We start from the raw sequence: 20,431 nt of genomic DNA, 5'->3' as shown, positions 1-20,431 counted from the left end.
TGATTGACAGGAAGTGGGTGTTTCTGGGCGGAAACAGGCCGTTTTATGGGTGTGTGGGAAAAAACGCTACCGTTTCTAGGAAAAACGCGGGAGTGGCTGGAGAAACGGAGGAGTGTCTGAGCGAACGCTGGGTGTGTTTGTGACGTCAAACCAGGAACGACAAGCACTGAAATGATCGCAGATGCCGAGTAAGTCTGGAGCTACTCTGAAACTGCTAAGAGGTGTGTAATCGCAATTTTGAGAATCTTTCGTTCGCAATTTTAAGAAGCTAAGATTCACTCCCAGTAGGCGGCGGCTTAGCGTGTGCAATGCTGCTAAAAGCAGCTTGCGAGCGAACAACTCGGAATGACCCCCATAGCTCAATCGGCATATCACGTAGGAGCCTGTAGTTTCCTCTATCTTATCACGGGCCAGTGATTAGTATTACAGACGCTTTTTCAGCAACAGTATCCCAGGCAGGACACAATGTAGCGGTGAGCATTCACCTGCTCTCCGTGTCGGAATGCACGCCGCACACGGACCACACAGCAGGCACTATCCCATCTTTGGACACCATGTTTGTTTGCAGGATGGTCATAACAAGTTCCCCTCCTCGGTGTGGGGGAGTAAATGGAAGCCGGCCAGTAATCTGCAAATGCTGGTTTACGCGTTTCCCCGCCTTAGGGTCCCGTCGGCGGCTTCATCAGAACCATTTAAAATGTGTCAGTGAGTAATTAATACACCTGTGCACCTGCTGGGTTACCTGCAAAACATGCACTGTGTGTGCCCCCGAGGACCGAGTTTGAGAAGCTCTGTTCTAGAAGATAATGGAATCTATGAGCAACATCACCAGTTCTGAAAAAAAACTCCCATCTTGGTAAATTTACCCCAAAGTGTTTCTCTCATCCTGAGACTTGCCCTATAGTCTATGAAGTTCTGGTTGCGCCACACTTCAACATTCCTGATGCAATGAGCGGCGGTCAGGACCCATTGTGGTGCTATCACGGTTCCACCGCAAGTGTGGTACCAGTATCCGCCAGATGTGTACTGGAGCGACACCTGTCAGTAAGACACAATTATACTGAGTGCAAGTAAATTGTGCAGCAGTGCGGTAACACTCTGTCACATAATAAGTACTGTTTAGTAGGGCTTGAAATGTATGCAGAATACAGTTGACCCAAGGGCTTGCGCTCTATCAGAGTACACAATATTCAGAAGAAGACACTTACCTGCCAAGGCCAGCTGTTGGGAGCTGCATCCTCCCCATTGACCACCCTGGATGTCAGAGGCTTGTAGGTGGGAACGCCGCACCCGTACGCTGCATAGAACCAGTATACAGTAGGTGTTACCAGAAATCAGTTACAATTCTGCATGAGTCAGCCTTAATGAAAAGTACCAGCCAATCAGCTCCTGTCATTCTTCAAGCACAGCTTGTAACATGACAGGAGCTGATTGGTTAATACTTTATCCCTCTCCAATTTATATCTAACAAAGGTTTGGTACATCTCCCCCACAATGAGAAGTATCACACAAATCAGCATATTGCCTCTGTCGATTAGTATAAAGATGTCCTTCATATTGATCAGTGAGGCGACATTTAAAGCCCATGAAACGCAGGCCAGTATATCCTGTCCCGCATTAAAGACTCCTGCAGAGGACGGAACCTTCTCTGGGTGGATACTTTTGTCAGCAGAATATGCAATATGCTCTGAAACGGGATGTAGCCGGAAAACCGGCACTAGAACTCTGACATGCGGCCAAAAAACGCCGACATCACTTTTAATACCGACACCAGAATCCTGACTGCCAACATCCTAAATGTAAGTATGCTGGGGTCTCCTAGATTTTAGCTGCACGGGGGGAGGGGGAGGGGGGGGGTGAGGAGGTTAGGTTTGGGCTGCGGGGGGGAGGGTTAGGGTTAGGCTGTGCGAGGGGGGTTAGGGCTAGGCTGTGGGGAGGGAGGGTTAGGGTTAGGCACCCCCCATGTAAGGTTAGGGTTTGGCTGTGGGGAAGGGAGGGTTAGGCACCATCGGGGAGGGTTAGGGTTAGGCTGCAGGGGTGGGGAAGGTTAGGGTTTGGCTGTAGGAAGGAAGGGTTAAGGGAGTAAGGGAGGAGCGTAAGTATACTTACCTGACCCCTATTGGGATGCCGGTGCATCGGGATGCCAGTGTCGGGATAGCCAAATTAAAGTGGGGGTGCAGAGCATACTGTACCCTGGGCCCCCCTCTGTCAGAGGGCCCCCCAGCTGGATCACTGACATCACTAGCTCTTACTCTAATGCAGCAGCAGAACCATGCATCTAGAATGTGAGCAGGACAGTATGCAATGCAGGCAGAGAGACACAGCAGCATCAGGTTTCATGAGCTACCAATGGAGCTTCCCAACCAGAGGGGAGAGAGGAGTGGGGAGAGAGCTGCAAATGAGCCAGGGATCCCAGCTTCTCCTCCTTCCCGCCTGGGTGTCTCGGTCTTGTGTAACCTGTTTTCTAATGAGAGCATTCAGGTCTAGAGAGAGACACACACACAGAGTCCTCCTGAGTCCTGTCCCAGTGTGTAAGTAGTACAGAGGCTGCTGCTAATGCATTTAGCATTATAGATTTTATTTTTCTATGTGTATTTTAAGGTTGTTTAAATTGTAGTTGTTCCACTACAAGAAAACTTTATAAAATAGTTGTCTCTCAATTAGGTGGAGCTATAAACAGGACCCGGATATTATTAAAATATTAGTTTAAATCCAATATACACCATTGGTTTAAATTTAATCTACACAATCCACATCTCCCAACATGACCCATTCCAGGAGGGACAGAATGCTCTCTACCTAGAATTCCCTTCCCTGGGCCCCCGTCTTAAGTGCCCCGGGCCCACCCAAGGCTTAATCCAGCCCTGGGTGTCAGTCTTATGACTGTCGGCATCCTATTCACCGATATTTCGTATCACACCCCTGAAAATACCCTACATAAAGCATGAACTCCAAGGGCTTCCACCTGCGATACTCAGAGGTCTATCCTGCTGGACTGTTGTGGCATATATACTTACAGAGTACATTATTACCTGTTTCCCCAGATATACGCTCATATTTAACTATTTAATTGCTGATAGCACGCCGCATTCCCACAGTTAGTAAAACAGATGTATCTTGCTTTGATCCCCTTCAATAAATTGCTTCCAATATAGAACACACATATTGGGGTATAACCCCAAACCCCAATGTATAGTACAGTACATACCCCCAACAGCCAACAGCAGCACCGCAAGCAGAGAAGCCATGTCAGAATGATATAGGCTGCCCACCTCAGGGGGTATTTATCCCAAATATCCCCATGTACACTCCCCAGTGGAAAGCTAAATATACCGTAAGTCTTATCTACAACAGAAAACATGTTTATTTTTTCTCACCATCCGAAACGACTACTACTGACCTATATCATGAGCTACATAGAGACCGCACAGATCTGCATTGCAATAACCTTGTTTGTATTATGCAACACTCCGGCCCGGGGTACACATTTCATTTTCCATCTGCCAAGAAACTGAAAACCATTTGAAGATGGATAGGAATAGAATTAATCACATTTTACTCATTAAGAAAGGTTTATTCTCATCACTAGCTTAGTTCTTGGTCATTATACAATATAAAATATGAAAACACTTTGTTATGAATAAGTTGTGCATTTACAGTGTAGAAATTAAGGTCAAGTAAAAGGGGAAATGTATACTCTCCACGGTATTGTCATAACCTCTAGTGGCGGAATCACTGAGTATTACTACAGCAGGTATGCGGCCAGAGGTTAGCGGGGGCCCTATAGCTGCAATATAAAAGTAGGGGGGATGAGGAGTAAAGGAAACTCGGTAAATTTTGTCATCTGCCAGCAGCATGGCATCAGCTGGGGGCTTCTTCAGATCCAGTCCCTCTATTGCACATTCATGTGGAGTCCACTGTGTGTTTTTGTGGTTGCTGCCATCTATCCAGGGCACTCCTCATGTTCAGACTCTCCTCCACTGCTGCACATTCAACCCCTTCTCCCACATGGGATCTTGAATTTCCCACCCAGAGCAGCTATATTCATGGTCACTCATGGTGGGTGGATCTATGGGCTGGGGGTACATTATTGGTGCATCACAAATCCAAGTCCATACAAAAAAAGATGAAGGTCCAGTCCGTCATTAAGTCGGAGTGTTCCCTACCATTTCATCCTGACCTTACGCTCAGCATCCTCCCTGGGAGAGGCCTCCCAATCAGCTCTCCCATTTCTGACAACCAAGGGGTCTCTTATTCTGAGACTGGTACTCTTCACTCTTCATCCTCCACCTCTTCTGGGGCTTTCTAGTTTTCAGGGGCTGGCGGTGTCCACTACCCACAGTAGCCTCCACTGGGGCCTCTATCTCTGCTGCCCAGACAGGAAGCTTTTCCTATGTGCAGTGTGTCCTTATGGGGACCCCACACTGGCCTCTTGTTGCCCAGCCCACATTGACCATCGTTTCCATAAAAGTCGAACTGTCATTGATGTGTCCCATTCTACATTCAGGGTGTAGAGGTCATGTTCACTGGACTCCATATTATGTCTTCTAGACAGGTTTAGGCTCCTATGTCTGGACTGGTCTCTGAGACCTGGATGGGACACTGAAGCCTGAGCTCAGAGGCCTGGATGGGACACTGAGAGCTAAGGCTGCCTCTTTAGCCTGGAGCTGAGCTCTGAGGCCAGGGTTGGTATCTGAGGCATAGGGCTGGGCTCTGAATCCTCGGTCTAACACAAACCACTTACTTGGTCTCCATGTGGTCTTTTTCTCTACTCTGAACTGGGGCCAACTCTTTTGTAGGGCTTTCCACTGGACATCTGCTAGTTCCTCTTTGGGTCCAGACCCCTTTCCTCTTCCTCCTCCTCATGGAGGTTGCTGTCTATTGTTGAAGACTCTTCAGTGCATGCTAGGGTACTCCTCTGGCCCGGACTATCCTCCACTGCTTCATGTCCAGACTCATCCCACAGGAGGGCTTGAATTTCCCACCTTGACTAGACAGGGCTATAGGCTTGAGGGATGTAATTGGTGACCTCACCATTGTGCGACCCAGCCCCAAGGTAAAATGCAAGATTAGTCTTGGGATCATATTTGTATTATCTGCAATGACTGTAGTCCCACTTCTAGCTGCACCCCCCATTATCTTCAGCACAGAGCATGCTGAAACGTGGCTTCACTGCACATGTAGTGGCCCCGGCCTCACAAGGTTGGGTGACAAAACAAATACATGTACTGTACAGTATACCTCACCTAGCCCCCAATTGCTGGCTACACGCTGAGATGCAACAGGAACATGGACGCAGGGCCTGAGGCAAACTCACCCACTTTTATGGTCTCCTCTCTGGGAGAAGCTCGAAGAGGAGACACTGTAGGACACATGAAATTTGTGTCATTTAGCCCTCACCCCCTCCCCACAGACCTGCAAGATGCAGCATTTTGCCACAACAGGGGCAGGGCGTAGCGATGCCCTGCCCATTTTGTCACGTTTAGAGGGTCAGCTTGGAAGGGGTGGGGCTAAATGACACTAATTTGCATAATTTGGCCCCTAATCCCACTTTATACGGAGCCAGAATCCCAGGTATAATCTCAGCCTGCAGCGTTCACTAGTAAGTGGGCGGGATGCATGAGGTTCAGCCACTCTTCCGTGGGGGTCTGCAACTTTCACGAGTTTAGGCATTTATGGCCTGAGATTTTCAGTGGGCATTCCTGGAAGGTAACAGGGGGGGCGGTTAGGCAAATGCAGGTGCGTAGTAGGCATGCTGCTGACAGTGGCTGTGTTCAAAGAAGTGAAGCCGTTTACATGGGAGGTCTTACTAAGACAGAGAAATTGCACCTGCCATAGCAATGGTGCAAGGTTCGGCGGTGTCATGGATGGTACAGATGACACTCCGACACAGGCACAAGGCGCTGCATGTTGGCATCTAAGTTTTTAAGAAATCGGTGACGGCATAAGCACATAGATGCTGACGCAGCAAATGGAACAGCCTCATCCGCGTTTGGGTGCACCATTGAGGTGGTTTATGCATAGAGACGTTTAGGGCCTGAACATTTTTTTTTCTTGTGCTCACTTCAGGCCACCTCCCAGTCACCGCCCAGTAAAGCCCAGCGATTTGCTGCAACGTTTGTGATACTGTCTGTCCCCATCGCAACAGAATCTTTCAGCGCACACTCTGTGTGACACATTGCATCATAGGGACATTTCACGCATGCGCAATTGCAAATGGTCGCTCAACTACATGAACTTCGGCATTGCGATCGCAGTGGGTGCACTTCTGTATCAGGGCCCTTTGTTCAGGATAGACCGCTCCTTTCCCAGTCTGTATTAGAGGAGTAATGGTGACATTCATATTCAGTAACTCCAGTCACTATTTGAAACCAAATGTTGGGAATATGAGCTCAGGTGATTTAAAGTGGGAGATTTTTGAGTTGGGAAAACAGATGTCATTATGTTTTATCCCTTATATTAAATTCAATCCAAAAATTATGCCTGGGTAACATGTAGGCATGGAGTGACTGGAGAGATCAGACAGCCCATAGAAGGTGTAACAGGTTATTGGGTGAGGCACAGCTGTCTCCACATCCAGGGCCGTATTATCCATTAGGCTAACTAGGCTGAAGCCTAGGGGCCCCGCAGGAACTAGAGGGCCATCATTTTTATTTTATTTTTTTGCTGCGGCATGGTTACCTGCGCCATAGGGCTCCAATGGTTAAAGGCACCTTGTGTTATGAGCCATGGCAGTGGCTCATTCCTGTTTTGCATTTTGGTTATGTATTTTATGTTATACTTCTGTTTCTGTTCCCCTTGGGTGTCATGGGGTGTCCGGAGTTCACCCTTAAGGAGAGGGTACTGTTATGAACCACAAGTAGTGGTTCATTCCTGTTTGCTTTCCGTTTATGTATTTTATGTTATAGTTCTCTTGCAGGCCAGGATTTCCTTTGCTCTGGTTTAGAAAGACTCTTGTTGGCCGCCGGTGGTGAGTCTGTGTAATTGCAGCCTGTTTCCATGTGTTTAGCCTCACCTGTCTGTTAATTGCACCTGTCAGTTTGGAATCGTGCAGCAGGGCAGCTGCATGACATAATTAATTAGGGTCCCTGCTGTGATTGGAAGAAATCTTTGTTATATTCTGTCCCAGTGCATTACACAGACGCCGGTGATAGCTTCTGTCTAGCTGCTTCCTGCCTTGAATCATTCCTGTCCAGGAGTCCTGTGGCTTTGCCTGTGTCTGATCCAGTATCCTGCTTCCTGGTGTCCACTGGTCTGTCGTTTGGAATTCTGCCTGTCCTCCGGTCCTGAGAGCCTGTGTCAGCTACTTTGGGGGTTCCTGTCCTTTTTGCCAGTATTTGTACCGGTTTCGTGAGTAGCGGCTTTGCGGCGTCCCTTGGCCTAGGCCGTAGCTACCTGTTGCTTTTGCTTTGGATTTTCTGCAGAGGGTTCTGCGTGTGCTGTCCTCACCGGAACACAGCGGTGTTGTGTCGGCGTGTGGACAGCACTGCCATTGTTGTAGTTTTTGTCTTGGCCGCTGTGCCGCACATACTTTAAGTTCTGTAGCACCCCTAACTGGGTACTTCCTTCTCTAGTTAGAGGTTCCCCTTGTCATCGCCCCGTCTCAGTCTACGCCTTGTCTCCAACTAAGACCGGGGGGGCATCGGAGTTGGGCAGACATAATCCGCCCTTCAAACGCGGTTGCCGTGGGCCCAAGAAACCATAGTCACGCAGGTGTAGGCTGACAACGAGGGTGAGACAACGGAGTTAGGGATCCTTGGGGGTGCTGCCGAGCTCCGTATCTATTGCAGCATTACGTTCCTGTACCTGGAGCTCATCCGCCCAGTTCCAGGAGTACCAAGTACAGTGAACGTAACACCTTGCACTCTTGTAGGCTTGTTTTGAGACAATGGGTGTTGGTGTCCATGTGAATACTGAAAGTGTAAATGATGGCATATGCTCTGCTTCCCAAACGTCAGCTGTAGTGGGGTAAATGACTGAAGTGCCAGAGGGGCCCCCGAAATACCTGAAAGTCTAGGGGCCCGGCCATGGGTTGATACAGCCCTGTCCTCGTCCATACATATATTTGGTTCCTTTAGTAGTGATCAGCACTTCATCTGGTCAATAATGCATGCTGATTGTCCAATTCCCTGGTTAGGGGAACCAAAACCTGACCTCCATTTACAAAAGCTAGCTCTAGATACATTTGTGCATGAACACGTACTGGTTACAGGAGTTTGCTGAATTATACAGTGGTGCTGGAAAGTTTATGAATGCTTTAGAAATTTTGGAATTTCTGCATAACCACAAATAAGTTCAGACCTTTATCTAAGTTTTAAAACAAGCCAAGGGAGAGGATCCAACATGAAACTTTGCTGTTGTTTGTGGACCTACGCTCTCAGTAACTGGTGTGACCACCTTGAGCAAGAAAGACTTTACTCAAATGTTTAAAATAATTGCTGATCATTTCCTTGCGGTTGTGCAATACCAACCAGATCCAAATCAGGTCCAGGATCTGGACTGTGACTCGGCCATTACACAATGCTAAATTTCCTCTGCTTCAATATTCATTTGTAGACTGACTTACGTAGATGGCCGATAAGAACCACTTGGCCCATCTAGTCTGCCCATGTACACACACAAACTTACACGCTAGGGTTTTTTGTTGGGCGTCTACCAATATATTTTTGGATTGTGGGAGGAAACCCGCTAAGTACGGGGAGAATATACAAACTCTACACAGTTAAGACCATGATGGGAATCAAACCCATGACCTCAGTGCTGTGAGTCAGTAATGGTAACCATTCCGCCATCTTACTTGTGACTTGTTGTATGACCCAACTTCTGCTGAGCTCCAGTTCCTACTGTTCTCCTGTAGAACATTGTGGTACAATGTGGAACTCCTATTTCCATGCTGTTTAATTGCAGCAAAATAGCCGCAATGGTTCTGTGTGATCTCCAAGAATATTATATGGCTTGCTCTTGGAATTGCTCTATTATGTCTGAGAACAGATCTATAATGTACAGACCATGCTAAGTGTCTCAGGTTATGTCAGAATGAGAAGTTGCAGTTATGTGTAAGGAAAGCGTTTTGCTTTGTAAGGAGAACAGGGGGGCTGTAATGTTCCTCCTACCATCACCTTGTGGCAGAATTGTCATGGAAGTGATGGCACTACCGTGGATGCAGGTATCACAGTGCCTAGAGGTGAGGGTCGTTACGTTCCTCAGGCTCATTCTCTGCTTGTTCCAGAGCTGGGGGTCCAGGACGCTTCAGCAGCATCACCAGTCCCCACCTAAACTTTGTTATAAGACCCGGTTGAAGCACCGGTCCACCCCTGTTTGGAAACAGTGTCACCTTCTGTTACATGAATGTATTCTTTATGAGACTTAACATTTGGGGAGCAACATGTAGATTTACTACACAAATTCCACAGCTGTAATTCCCCAGGTTGCCGAAGCCATCAGGCTGAAACATCATTCCATTCACCTACATCATCCATGCAGACAATATGTTTAATTAAAGGTCTTTGTCACACAATGAGTCAACGTGCTCGTTTCACTTTATTGGTTTACAAAGTCATTAAATTGAACAAATCATTACATAAAATTTGAAGGATGATAAAATCTTGCCATGGTGGGGAAAAGCCGGTCAGGCTCACTTCTTAGTTGCTGGCGATTTTCTGCAAGTAAGAAGTAATATGTCAGACATCTTTAAACACTTGGTGCAGGCGAATCACTTTTGTGCGCTGATCTCTGTATGTAAGTGCGTGTTTTGTTTTCACTGTCACATATGCATTACGGGCCCAATTCAATGTTACAAACCAAAAAAAGGAGCAATTTGCACCTAGGCAAAGCAATTTTGCATTGCAGGTGGGGCAGACTTAGTATGTGCGGAGGAAGTTGGGAAGGGGCATGTCCTAGCTTAATTTTTAACTTCAGTGTAAAAACAAATACGTATAAACTGGTACATAGCAGGGGACAGAGAGGGACGTGGGGCGGTATAGAGCAGGGCTGGGATGGGGAGGAGCAGTGGGCAGATTGAGGTGACCTGGCTTATGGTGGGTCCCTTAGGTGTATTTGGGCATTCAGCATACACATTAGAGAACACACTGACATGCAGCATGGCTGTGTATATGTTGCTCACCTGGTTGATCCAGTCGATGTAAGCAGACACGCGGGTGAACACGGTCGGCTTCTTCTCATAGTTGCAGCTGATTCCGGAGCCAAAGCTCACAACGCCGTGGACCTCCCAGGCTCCGTTGGCAGCCTGGCAGTTCAGAGGACCGCCGGAATCCCCCTGTGAAATAATACATTAAATAGGTGAATGCTTTGTGCAACGTTTCTAGATGTCATCACTGGATAAATTGTAAAGGCAGCATGTCGCCCCATTTAACCGACTCATCTTCTAACCCATCTCTAATTAATACCCAGCGTTGTGACACCCTTACGTGTATTCCACATCAGCAGGTTAGGAGTAACCACCACTGACCAGGAATGATAGTGGACTTCAGGAAGAAGTCAGCTAGTGCACCTCCGCTAACGATTGCTGACAGTGTGGTATCGCTAGTGGACTCCTTCAAGTTCCTGGGGACCAGTGCCGTAACTAGGTGTGTGCGAAGGGGGCACTGCCCACAGCGCAGTTAGGCTGTGGGCGCACCCTCCGCACACACTGATTGCTTCTCACCAGCTGCGCCGCTGCCCGCTGTAGTGTAGTGTAATATTAGTAGCGCTGTGCCCGGCACCTTCCCTGCCGGAGGCAGCGCTGCTAATATACATTACACTACAGCGGGCAGCGGCGCAGCGCTGCGCTGCCTGTGTAGACTCAGTCTCTCCCCACGATCAGTCCCCCTCTGACAGTCCGCCCCCCTCCTCCTGCTCTTCTCAGCACTGCACGGTTACATACACTTCCGGGAACGTCTATGAGATAACTCATCTCATAGACGGCTGGTGCTGCTGGTGCTGCCTTCGGTTCTCTCACCAGTGAAGTCTCTCTTCTCCCTCTCCTCGTCCCTCGTGCAGACAATGCTTACCAGGCATGACATGTAGGTGCTGCACATACATTAATCTATTGTGTTTGTGTATATATATATATCTATATATATTATATATATAGATATATATCTATATATAGATAGATAGGTATCTATATATATATATTTATATATATATATCTATATATTTATATATATATATATATATATATATATATAGATAGATCTATATATCTATATATAGAGATAGATCTGTATATATATATATATATATATAGATAGATAGATAGATAGATAGATAGATAGATAGATCTATATATATATATATATATATATATGGAGTACTACTGTCTGTGACTCGGATGCTGCCATGCTGTGTAATGTGGCCGACGGACGCTACCGTGCTGTGTAATGTGGACGATGGACGCTACTGTGCTGTGTAATGTGGCCGATGGACGCTACCGTGCTGTGTAATGTGGCCGATGGACGCTACCGTGCTGTGTAATGTGGACGATGGACGCTACCGTGCTGTGTAATGTGGACGACGGACGCTACCGTGCTGTGTAATGTGACTGACAGACGTTACAGCGCTGTGTAATGTGATTGACCGAAGCTATCGCACTGTGTATTGCGACTAATGAATGCCACCACTCTGCGTAACGTGACTAATGGACGCTACCGTGTGGTGTAATTTGACTAATGGGCGCTACCGTGCAGTGCAGAGTGATGTGAGTAACAGACGATACTGTGCGGCGTAGTGTGAGTAACGGGCGGAGTTATGTGATTAATGCATGCTCCATGAAGCCACACCCCTATTTTTTGATGCCAGTAACTAGCGGCGTGTGATTGATGGGGCGGGGGAGGGGGGGGAATGAATTTCAAAACATGTCGGGGGGGGCGCCGATGCAGTTTCTTGCACACAGCGCTAAAATGTCTAGTTACGGCACTGCTGGGGACCACAATCTCCCGGGACCTTAAATGGGGGTCCAACGCTGACGCCACTTTTGGGAAAGCGCAGCAGAGGTTGTTCTTCCTCAGGCAACTAAGAACGTTCAACATCCCACAGAAGCTTCTGTTCCTCTTCTACTCCGCGATTGCAGAGTCAGTACTGTGCTCCTCGATAATGGTATGGTACGTGAGGGACAGATGCAGGCTCCAAAAGGTGGTCAGAACCGCAAAGATGATCATCGGGCCGACCTTCCCTCAAGTCCAGGACCTGTACCTATCCAGAGCTAAAAAGCGGGCAACGAAGATAGTAAAAGGACCAGCTACACCCCGGCCACAGCATGTTTAATTTGCTTCCTTCAGGCAGGCGTTACACGGCCGTCCCCGCCGGGTCCACCAGAAGCCTCAAAAGTTTCTTTCCCCAAGCGGTCCGCCTGCTGAACTCCTGAACATTGACTGACTAGACGTACATATAACGCACTTGTGTCCCTACGGTATTCCTATCTGTATGACTTTACTTGCCCCTCCCTACCCACCTGCTTGTCTGTTACCTACTTGGCTGTTGTATGGCAAACCGAAGACAAATTCCTAGTATACGCAAGTATACCTGGCCAATAAAGCCGATTCTGATTCTGAATAACCACCACTGGCCAGATAAAATAACAAAAAGCATAAACCAACTGGAGACTGTTCCTTACATTGCAGCCGGAAACAATGCCATCTCCTCCAGCGCAGACCATGGTTGTCCTAACCTGGAAGCCCCACCAATCATTCTTGGAGCAGACCTCGTGAGACACCACAGGGAGAAGAGCCTGCTGTAGGACATCAGCGATGGGACCATTGGCTGAAAGACATTTATCACATGCAGTGACCATCAGGGCTGCGAGGGCATCAGAGGTGGTAGAGGTTAAGACTGTAGAGCAATTTAAACATGCTTGGGACAGGCATATGAATATCCTTACAAAGAATTAAGGTTCAAAAAGGGTTGAGATTACCTAAAGGATAAAAAAAGGGGCAGACTAGATGGGCCAAGTGGTTCTTATCTGCCATCAAATTCTATGTTTCTATGTTTCATGGTGAACATTACATTGCCATATGGAAAATATTCTGTGCTGTGAACATATAACATAACTTAGGAACAGTCTTTATGGTGGACCTGTCACCTGTCCACAGTAAAAGCACCATCTTGTGTGCCACAACCAACAAATGACTGTGCCTCATGCCTCAGGGCTGCCAGCGGTTTCTAGTGATTTGATTTTATTCTTACAACTATTGGGCTGCACAACGACTGGATCCACTGAGAGGTGAGAGGTACATTTTAGGTCATCTATGTAGTATCTAAATGTGATTTATAGGGAATATCAAAGCAGCATCTTACTGTAGAGGCGACCCCAGCCAGTCACGTAGCAGGGAGAGTCGTGTGCCAGGATGGCACCGTTAGCTGGCAGGCAGGCCGGCTGGACAGAGTGGCTCCGCTGCACAGGCACGGAAAGCTTGATAAGAGCGATGTCATTGCTACAACACAGACAGGGAGGATGGAAAGTTAGGTTCCAGATGAACTGCGAAGCCTCGTGCCTCAGAGTCACTTTCATATGGTGGGTGTAACTTCATTCAGTGGATGGGTGGCAAACTTAATCTAAAACTGCTGCAATCTGGATCAGAAGTTCCTTATGCCTTGAAAGAGAGACCTGCCAGTCTCGAACCGCGTCGGAATGGAGGAGCAGGTCAGGAGCAGGTCAGGAGCTTCTGGTCCAGATTGCAGCAGTTTTTAGAGGCCAAGGAGATTCTGGAGTCTTTAAAACACCTGTCTTCTAACTGCAGCTATCTGGCTTCACATTATGCTTTTTAGTGCTGTGGATGCCACACTATTTTTACCTTGGTGCTTGTGTATTAATAAAACCTTTAATTATATAATATCTTCAAGTGCTGAAAATAATACAGCAATTTTTTTTTACATGCCTTCTAAGCAGGTTCGGAGCAAGTTTCCTCTGCATCCTACGCAAGACTTTAACCCCCCCCCCCCCACCACCACCACCACCACAACCTACACTCCAATACACCCCTCAGGTGAAAGTGTGGAGGTGGCATCTTAGAAGTACAACAGCCCCACCTGCATTAAGTTCAACAGAGTCATCCACAGTTTTATAATAGGCATGCTCAGGGCTGCCCCCAGATGACGGTGCCCTAGGTGGCTGTCTATAGCTGCCTAATGGTAGAGCCGGCACTGCTCCTAAGGTAATTAATCTGTCACTTAGCACACTGACAAGGAATGTACCCTTTAAGGACTCACATAAAAGTTGATCAAAGTCAACATTTATGTAATTTGGTTTTGTTGATCCATTCCTGCTAGTTACATGTGTTGCATTTATTATTACTGTTGATATAGAAAAATAACACTATGTTGGAAAGTCTTATCTTTCTTATTTCTGATCCTACTACAATGTGACCACATCATCCAGTGACAGAGGGAAGCATTTGCCTTTTTATTCATATACTTTATAGTGTCATTGGTCACACCACTATCCATTTGTACAAAGGTTAGCAGAACTGCTACTAAATAATTCCTTGCAGTTTCTGAGTAGCTCCAGACCTACTCCTACACTGCGATCACCTCAGTCCATTTAGTTCCTGGTTTGACGTCACAAACACGCCCTGCGTTCGGCCAGCCACTCCCCCGTTTTTCCAGCCACTCCTGCGTTTTTACCTGGAACGCCTGCGTTTTTTAGCACACTCCCTGAAAACGGCCAGTTTCCGCCCAGAAACACCCACTTCCTGTCAATCACACTACGATCACTCGAGCATTGAAAAAACGTCGCTGGAGCTTGTGTAAATCTACTAAGTTTTGTGTTAAATGACTAAGCGCATGCGTGCTGCGTACCACGCGCATTTTCTACCTAATCGCTGCGTTGCGAAAAACGGCAATGAGCGAACAACTCGGAATGACCACCATTGTTGGGAATACCATGGAAGAGATGGTAGTGTGGTGCCCATCAGACTGGTAAACCCTCCATCTCCCGTCACAGTTGGTGGGTGCTGACCTGTTCAACGCTATACTTACAGGATGAAGAAGGAGTTCCAGTTCTCGTGAACGATGATCTTCTCAGGGGCAATGGCAACAGATCCTTCTTCCTCTTCCTTCAGATTGTGTTTTCCCACAAACACTCTGTACACGCGGCCAGAGCTGGGAAAAACGTTGAGGGGCAAAAAATATGGAGACTTGTTAAACAAAAGCAGTGAAACAAAGGACATGGTGGAACAATCCTGATGGTATAAAACCGGAGGTATGCCTTCTCTCTACACAAATCGAAGACACAACGTGACTCGTTGACTTGACTATGTTTGATACAGCTGGGATATGCGTCCTAGCCTTCAACACTCACAGGGTAAGCCATTGCCATCAATATTCAAATGTATAATGTTATCAGTATTGAAGTAATTCAAAATGGTGCCCCCCCCATGCAACAGAGTGGTTGAATGTACCGGTGGAAGTAGATACTTACACATAGAACTCTTATAGGAAAGATCTATTGTTTTGATGTTAGTATTGTTACATTCAGTATTTGAGATGTACCTGATACAGTGAGCAGCAGTCACGACCCAGTTGTCAGCAATGAGAGTTCCACCGCAGGTGTGTCCCCAGGCGCCGCTACTTCCCTGGTACTGCAGGGAGATCTGACGGGAAAAAAAGATTATATTCATTGTCATTGAGTTTTTTCTAAAAAAAACATTTGGCCCCCTGATGGCTGTACTTTCCCGGCTGCCCATACCTGCCATGGCCAGCTGCTCTGCAGAACGTCTACTCCATTAACCACTCTACTGGAGAGAATGGGTTGTACAGCTGGAACGCCACAGCTGTAGGCTGCAATGAACAAGATAAAACTACATCAGAACCGGACACAACAGCAAATCCATCACCTGATACATCTACATCAGCACCGGATCCAGTGTCAGCTCCATCACATGATACATCTACATCAGCACCAAAACTAGTGTCAGATCCATCACATGATACATCTACGTCACCACCGGATCTAGCGTGATGTCCATCACATGATACATCTACGTCACCACCGGATCTAGCGTGATGTCCATCACATGATACATCTACGTCACCACCGAATCTAGCGTGATGTCCATCACATGATACATCTACATCAACACAGGATCAAGTGTCAGGTCTATCACATGATACATCTACTTCACCACCGGATCTAGCGTGATGTCCATCACATGATACATCTACATCACCACCGGATCTAGCGTGATGTCCATCACATGATACATCTACATCACCACCGGATCTAGCGTGATGTCCATCACATGATACATCTACATCAACACAGGATCAAGTGTCAGGTCTATCACATGATACATCTACTTCAGCACCGGATCCAGCATCAGGTCCATCACAGGATTCAGCTATGTAAGCACTGGATCTAGCATCAGTTCCATCACATGATACAGCTACGTCAACACCGGATCCAGTGTCAGTTTCATCACATGATACATCTACATCAGCACTGGATCTAGCGCCCTGTCCATCACATAATACAGCTACATCAACATCGGATCCAGTGTTAGGTCCATCACATGATACATCTACATCAGCACCGAAACTAGTGTCAGATCCATCACATGATACAGCTACATCAACATTGGATCCAGTGTGAGGAACATCACATGATAGATCTACATCAGCACTGGATCTAGCGTCAGGTCCATCACATGATACATCTGCATCAGCACCAGGATCCAGTGTCAGGTCTATCACATGATACATCTACATCAGTACTGGATCCAGCATCAGGTCCATCACATGATACATCTACATCAGCACTGGATCTAGAGTCAGGTCCATCACATGATACATCTAAATCAACACTGGATCTAGTGACAGATCCATCACATGATACATCTACATCAGCACTGGATCTAGCGCCCTGTCCATCACGTGATAGATCTACGTAAGCACTGGATCTAGCATCAGGTCCATCACATGATACATCTACATCAGCACTGAATCCAGCATCAGGTCCTTCACATGATACATCTACATCAGCACTGAATCTAGCATCATCTCCATCACGATACATCTACATCAGCACCGGACCTAGTGCCAGGTCCATTATATGATACATGTACATCAGAACCAGTTCTAGCGTCAGGTCCATCACAAGACATCGAAGGGAGTCTATTAAACAGTTTGCAAGAACAGCTTGGTCCTGTGAAACCAAGAATATCCCATGTGATACCATCTATTCTAGGTGGACCTTGGATGAATAGAAACTCACCAGTGACAAATATCATAAGTAGGTCTGTCACTAGGAATTTGGGACAGTTGGAAACCATGGCAAGAACCACTAAACCTGGTTATTAGCAGTGAATGTTAAGGTATTGTATTGTGGCAGTTATACATTGAATGCAGAACGTGCTTGTGTGACACCACCACAAGTTATTTTCTTCAAACAGTTTCGTCACCTACTCCAGTGGTTTCCAAACGTTGTTCTCAAGACACTTCAACAGTCCAGGTTTTAGAGATATCCCTGCTTGTGCACAGATGGTATAATTAAACTGACTGAGGTACTAATTAATGTACCTGTGCCTAAGCATGGATATCCTTAAACCCTGGACTGTTGGGATGCCTTGGGAACACTGTTTGGGAACCACTGACCAACACACATCAGTAGCAGAACCAATGTTCATAGGAATACAGTCCATCCATTCACAAGGAGACAGTATCAGGGTCACCCTACAAAATAACGGCCCCCTAGGTGGTGGGATAACTATGACAAAGCCACTCTGTTGCCCAGGGGAAAAAGAGGACGCACGAAGGTCATTATAGGTCAGATTCAAAAGGTGGACGCAGTGGCGATGTTGGGTGTAAGCGGACAATGTTTTCAGTCTGCACATGCGTTAGTTGCACTGCGCTGAAAGACGTAGATCAAAATTGCGAGCAGATAGATGCAATTTCGGTGCTCGTTTCTGGTTGATAACACAGTGGTGTCTAACCAGACGTGGGTGTGTCACGGAATGCGACTAAACCCAAAGACCGCAGTTGCACTGACACCGGCGGCCATAGGGCTTTCGCAATCTACAACATTGCGAGTGACAGTGCGTCATAGTATGCATGGTGACAGAATACCACCACTGCCAACCGGCGTCTCAATAGGCTGAAAATCTTTTTTTTTTTTTTTTTTACATAATGCAGACGCTGTTGCGCAAAACAATGCAGTCACGGCAGCAGCTGCGTCCACTCTGAATCAGGCCCTATATATTGTAAAAGACAACATAAAATCAGATACAAATTAGATAACTGACATAAAAGTCTGCATATAACACATTCAGTATAAAACCATCATATGTAATGGTTTAGCAATATACAAGAAATATCTTGATTTTCAGCGCTATGGCTGTTTTACATCCGATAAAGAATTTTCATCATAATTTCTGCCATTTGCGCCAGAGAAAAGTAAGGTTGAGGAAAAAGTTTGACGTTACCGTAACCCAGGCAGACAGCAAGCACCACAAGCTTGAACATTGTGACTTATTAGAACCCCCATGCACCAAGCAGTTACTTTTATACTCGGGGTGTCTGACTTTCTGCCAGGACACCCTGCAGCTCAGATAGCGGGAGCCAATGAGAGGAGTCCTCGTTTCCCTAACAGGACACTGGCCTGAGGACTTTCTCACAAGTCTCCATTACTCTAGCACTCATTACCCATTGGTGTGATAAGGCCGTGTTTGCTTTACATGTTTGTAGGCCAAATGAGATCATTTACACCAACACCTGAAGCAGACAGATGTCCCGGCTCCATGGCGTTCACAGACCAAGACTTCAGGGATTCTATCAGATCATTGAATTGTCACATGAAGATTCCACTAAAGTGGTGTACACATTAACTTCCCGGCGATCTCACGATGGGTCAATACGACGCAACAATATATATTGTGTCCTCAAACACACTACACAATCCGCCATATGATAACACATTCATGATATACACTGCTCAAAAAAATAAAGGGAACACTAAAATAACACATCCTAGATCTGAATGAATGAAATATTATTATTAAATACTTTGGCCCTCATTTCGAGTTGTTCGCTCGGTATTTTTCATCGCATCGCAGTGAAAATCCGCTTAGTACGCATGCGCAATGTTCGCACTGCGACTGCGCCAAGTAACTTTACTATGAAGAAAGTATTTTTACTCACGGCTTTTTCTTCGCTCCGGCGATCGTAATGTGATTGACAGGAAATGGGTGTTACTGGGCGGAAACACGGCGTTTCAGGGGCGTGTGGCTGAAAACGCTACCGTTTCCGGAAAAAACGCAGGAGTGGCCGGGGAAACGGTGGGAGTGCCTGGGCGAACGCTGGGTGTGTTTGTGACGTCAACCAGGAACGACAAGCACTGAAATGATCGCACAGGCAGAGTAAGTCTGGAGCTACTCTGAAACTGCTAAGTAGTTAGTAATCGCATTATTGCGAATACATCGGTCGCAATTTTAAGAAGCTAAGATTCACTCCCAGTAGGCGGCGGCTTAGCGTGTGTAACTCTGCTAAATTCGCCTTGCGACCGATCAACTCGGAATGAGGGCCTTTGTTCTTTACATAGTTGAATGTGCTGACAACAAAATCACACAAAAATTACCAATGGAAATCAAATTTATTAACCCATGGAGGTCTGGATTTGGAGTCACACTCAAAATTAAAGTGGAAAAACACACTACAGGCTGATCCAACTTTGATGTAATGTCCTTAAAACAAGTCAAAATGAGGCTCAGTAGTGTATGTGGCCTCCACGTGTCTGTATGACCTCCCTACAACCCACACAAGTGGCTCAGGTAGTGCAGCTCATCCAGGATGGCACATCAATGCGAGCTGTGACAAGAAGGTTTGCTGTGTCTGTCAGCGTAGTGTCCAGAGCATGGATGCGCTACCAGGAGACAGGCCAGTACATCAGGAGACGTGGAGGAGGCCGTAGGAGAGCAACAACCCAGCAGCAGGACCGCTAACTCCGCCTTTGTGCAAGGAGGAACAGGAGGAGCACTGCCAGAGCCCTGCAAAATGACCTCCAGCAAGCCACAAATGTGCATGTGTCTACTCAAACGCTCAGAAACAGACTCCATGAGGGTGGTATGAGGGCCCGACGTCCACAGGTGGGGGTTGTGCTTACAGCCCAACACCGTGCAGGACGTTTGGCATTTGCCAGAGAACACCAAGATTGGCAAATTCGCCACTGGCGCCCTGTGCTCTTCACAGATGAAAGCAGGTTCTCACTGAGCACATGTGACAGACGTGACAGAGTCTGTGTCACAACTGAGGGCCTGAGCTGACGGGAGGCAGCCTCAGTTGTAGGGGCTGAGATGTACCGGAACCTGGGAGGTTGTATCAGACCCCTGGACATGTAAGTAACATGAATAATAACTGCCCGAAGGCGTGACCACGACAACTTGGATAAAAGTCAATGATGTTTATTATGACAACTCCGCAACACAGCAGCAGTAAAAGAAAACGT

The 20,431-nt window shown here is 46.9% G+C and overlaps 2 protein-coding genes across 2 annotated transcripts in view; both read right to left on the bottom strand.

The window, feature by feature from the left end:
- Positions 1-9,259, bottom strand: part of LOC134966858 (chymotrypsin-like elastase family member 2A) — a 37,350-nt gene extending 28,091 nt beyond the window's left edge. Inside the window, exons 1-3 of the mRNA XM_063943900.1 lie at positions 9,199-9,259; positions 1,209-1,297; positions 929-1,038 (exon numbers count right to left, since the gene is read on the bottom strand). Coding sequence (XP_063799970.1) covers positions 929-1,038; positions 1,209-1,297; positions 9,199-9,259 — 260 coding nt within the window. The remainder of the gene's footprint in view (positions 1-928; positions 1,039-1,208; positions 1,298-9,198) is intronic.
- A 262-nt stretch (positions 9,260-9,521) lies between these two features.
- Positions 9,522-18,453, bottom strand: LOC134965801 (chymotrypsin-C-like). Its single transcript, XM_063942170.1, has 8 exons — positions 18,414-18,453; positions 15,683-15,774; positions 15,487-15,587; positions 14,974-15,096; positions 13,294-13,430; positions 12,614-12,759; positions 10,124-10,276; positions 9,522-9,659 (listed from the first exon to the last, which is right to left on the bottom strand). The coding sequence occupies exons 1-8, from the start codon at positions 18,451-18,453 to the stop codon at positions 9,642-9,644; spliced, it is 810 nt and encodes a 269-aa protein (XP_063798240.1). The 3' UTR covers positions 9,522-9,641.
- Positions 18,454-20,431: the final 1,978 nt, after the last annotated feature.

The sequence above is a fragment of the Pseudophryne corroboree genome, chromosome 10 (genome assembly GCF_028390025.1).
Source record: "Pseudophryne corroboree isolate aPseCor3 chromosome 10, aPseCor3.hap2, whole genome shotgun sequence".
Lineage (NCBI taxonomy): Eukaryota > Metazoa > Chordata > Amphibia > Anura > Myobatrachidae > Pseudophryne > Pseudophryne corroboree.
Note: the sequence above shows the minus strand (reverse complement) of the source record. Positions and strands in the feature narration are given on the sequence as shown.

Bases quoted from the DNA above. Each gene is read 5' to 3' on its own strand.
- LOC134965801 (XM_063942170.1), bottom strand. From the start codon at position 18,453: ATGTTCAAGCTTGTGGTGCTTGCTGTCTGCCTGGGTTACG. The intron at 13,431-14,973 runs GTAAGTATAGCG...TCTGTGTTGTAG, and splicing joins TGGAACTCCTTCTTCATCCT to CAATGACATCGCTCTTATCA. The intron at 12,760-13,293 runs GTAAGATGCTGC...AATGTCTTTCAG, and splicing joins TGGCTGGGGTCGCCTCTACA to CCAATGGTCCCATCGCTGAT.